Raw genomic sequence first — 3,068 nt, forward strand, 5'->3', positions numbered from 1 at the left:
AGTTCCATGGTGATGCCAAGACAACTAGAAATTAACTTGATCCTCAAAATTTTACAGTTCTCACCATATAAGTTTAAAAATATTAGGACCTTTGGTACTTGAGATATATATATATATAACACATACATGACTATCTAATGTTGTTGGAGAGTGGGAGAGAAGAAAAAAAACAATCTACGTTAATCTAACATAGTTGTTAATAATTGTGTATGTATACTACCTGAGAACCAGTGGGGATAATGGGCCTTGCCCATTCTGCCCCATGTGTTAGGCACATATGCATACACATATTGTTCACTGACAATGAAAGAAACACTGAAGTTTGCCAGTAGCTCTTGTTTCTGCATATCATATGATTGAAATACAAAAAATGTGCAATAGCAACTGTGAAAATGTAGAAATTTCACATATGATTTAACTGATAATTGAAGCTAAGGTCGTAACAATGCCTCTAATTTTGATTCATTTTTGGAAACCCAATGAATTTATTTTTTATACATACAAGTTTTTTTAAATATATTATGTTTAATAATTCATTACGATACTATGCTAAAAATGCACTAAACTAAGACTCTGTTTGAATTACTTAAGACTTTTCTCATGCCTGATTAGGTGTTATAATTAAATGATGTAACATAAATAAATTAAATTTTTTACACTGAAAATGAATGTTTTTCAATTAACCACTCAAATGTAAGAGACACCTTATAATAAATTTTATTATATCGTATTTGCAGCCGTTTCTTACCCGAGGAGCAGCAAGAATTTTTACAACTTCAATTTCTTTATTTGACAAGACATCATGATACATGACAATCCGTGGTTTTAAAAACACTTCCTCCTCCTTTAAAGGCTGTAACAGAAAGTATGGATGATTGTTTGTAAAGTAATGGCACTTTAACTTGCTTTCTTCTGTTTCACTCTGTTGAGGAAAAAACAAGAATAAAAATATAAATTATATCTAACACATTACTCTCAAATATGACATTACTCAGTTAGAATGCACTAAAACAAACTTGCATTTAATTTCAGCATAATAACAGTGATGTTAGTAATATCTTTTCAAATATTTGTACTTTGGGTTTGGTTTAAATTTATTTCATTGTTTATGGAATTATCTAGAATATTTACATATACCTAAGTAATTACATTTGCAAAATTAAAAAAAAGGACAAGTTAAAAACTTATAAAAACATAATCCGAGAACAGTTATCCAATGAAGTTTAGTTCTGTCAGACTTGTGGGAATTGAGTTGATACACCTGTTATATGGTTCATTGTAGCTCACTTTTGTTGAAGATTTTAATTACTGAATTTTTAGCTTTGTTTTCAATCAAAAACAACATGCAGTTTCAATGTGTTTACAAGCTGAGTTTTTTAAGTGTTAATCTGAAGGATTAATTTAATATACGTGATAAAAAAAAATTTTTTTACATTTATTTTGGGTAATTTTCTTTGCCCATTGAAACAGTTATTTAGGCTGATAAGGCTCAATCTAAACAAGGCCTAAAGTAGCAGCCTTGTTTGAAAAAAACAGATCTTTATACTGTCAAGTGCAAAATGATTCAACTAAGTTTTCTTCACCTTTTATCCCAAAATACATTTCTTTTCCTCTCATACTGCAATACTATAATTTAAATAAGTATAAAATGGTAAAGTAAGCTTTTTGAAAGCTTTAAAAACATCAGAACTGTAACTATAGCAGAACATCTTTTCTTCTATCAATATATCTTCAAGCTAAGCTTTTATCACTTTCTTCCAATTTCTCTGCTGAACTGAAAACCATATCAGTTCATATGGTTGCAAATAAAACAGAAAATCCATTAAGTGTTTAAACCACAAGCCTGTGGTTTCTTGAAGCTGAGGTAAAGAAATTATATCACACCATGACAACCAATCTTGAGAAAGTGATTGGTTACAAATCGTTAAAACTACACTTGTATTCAAGTTATAAGGTCAAATTAGCACTATTTGCTAAAAAACCTATAATGATTTTCCTTCTAGAGGACTACAAGTGATGTATTATGCTCAGAAAAAAATAAAAAATCAGGAAATTCATAAACACTAATGATTTCATTTAGAGAACAATTAAAGAATCCCAAAATCAAATATAAGACAATTTTTAAGTGTAAAATTAAATATATAAAACTTTTATTGAATAAATTTAAAGCCTGAGGTATTTTTCTCTTAATGTGTGAAATCTGAAATATTTTTTCTTTTAATGTGTGGAAGAACAATAACAATAAGTTTCTTTTCTATAATTTTTTTAAATTTAATGATACATTTTCCCCTTGAGGCAGAATGCAGCCATCCAGGTATGTTAGTTCATATACATACAGATATATGTTTGACACACATTAAAACACAGCATTGGAGTGAAGATTAATATACTAAACAGAATTTACAATCAAACTGACTTCTTGATTCCAAAGTAAATATGCTAAAAGTTTAAATTTTAAAACTGTCAAAGAATTGTTGTTCTACTGCATTACTTAAACTCTCGAATGCAAATGAAATGGTACAGGTACTCAATTACAGAAAACAAAAATGCACTTTGTAGCTTTTACACTCATAGTAGTCAATAGCACCTTTGTGATATTCTATGAGGTCAGAATATCATTTCTAATACAGCTCTTTAAAGAAATCTTTAACTCTTTAAGCACGGGCTCGGTCCCTGGGACTGACCTCATAACCATTCTGTGCTTGTTATAGTTTTCATGCTATAACTTTTAAATTAGTAAGCAAATGTTAACGAAATTTGGTAATTTGTCAGTAAACGTTGCAATGCTTTCATACGCAAAATATCATATTTTTTTGATTAAGTCTTAAGGTTTGTAAAGCAATGTTTTTCTCATGCCTTTTTTTTTTCTTTTCGTATGTTGCCTATCTATCATGCAAGGTAATCATGCATCAGAAAAACTGGTAGATTTGACCGATTTCTTAACCACCATAAAAAATTAGGAAATAAATATAAATTATGCCCCTCTCATTCTAGAATGACAACAAATTATAACATGAAAACATAAATGTTTATTAGACTAAATATCTTAAATCTCATAACATTATACA

General features: G+C 28.9%; 1 protein-coding gene across 2 annotated transcripts in view; it reads right to left on the reverse strand.

Annotated features, from left to right (window-relative positions):
• Positions 1 to 3,068, reverse strand: part of LOC106464474 (prolyl 4-hydroxylase subunit alpha-1-like) — a 42,240-nt gene that overhangs the window by 8,787 nt on the left and 30,385 nt on the right. For both annotated transcript variants that reach the window (XM_013924652.2, XM_013924797.2), the window contains exon 8: positions 749 to 922. In XM_013924652.2, the coding sequence (XP_013780106.1) occupies positions 749 to 922 (174 nt within the window). The remainder of the gene's footprint in view (positions 1 to 748; positions 923 to 3,068) is intronic.

Source organism: Limulus polyphemus, unplaced genomic scaffold, assembly GCF_000517525.1.
Source record: "Limulus polyphemus unplaced genomic scaffold, Limulus_polyphemus-2.1.2 Scaffold1, whole genome shotgun sequence".
NCBI classification, from domain to species: Eukaryota; Metazoa; Arthropoda; class Merostomata; order Xiphosura; family Limulidae; genus Limulus; species Limulus polyphemus.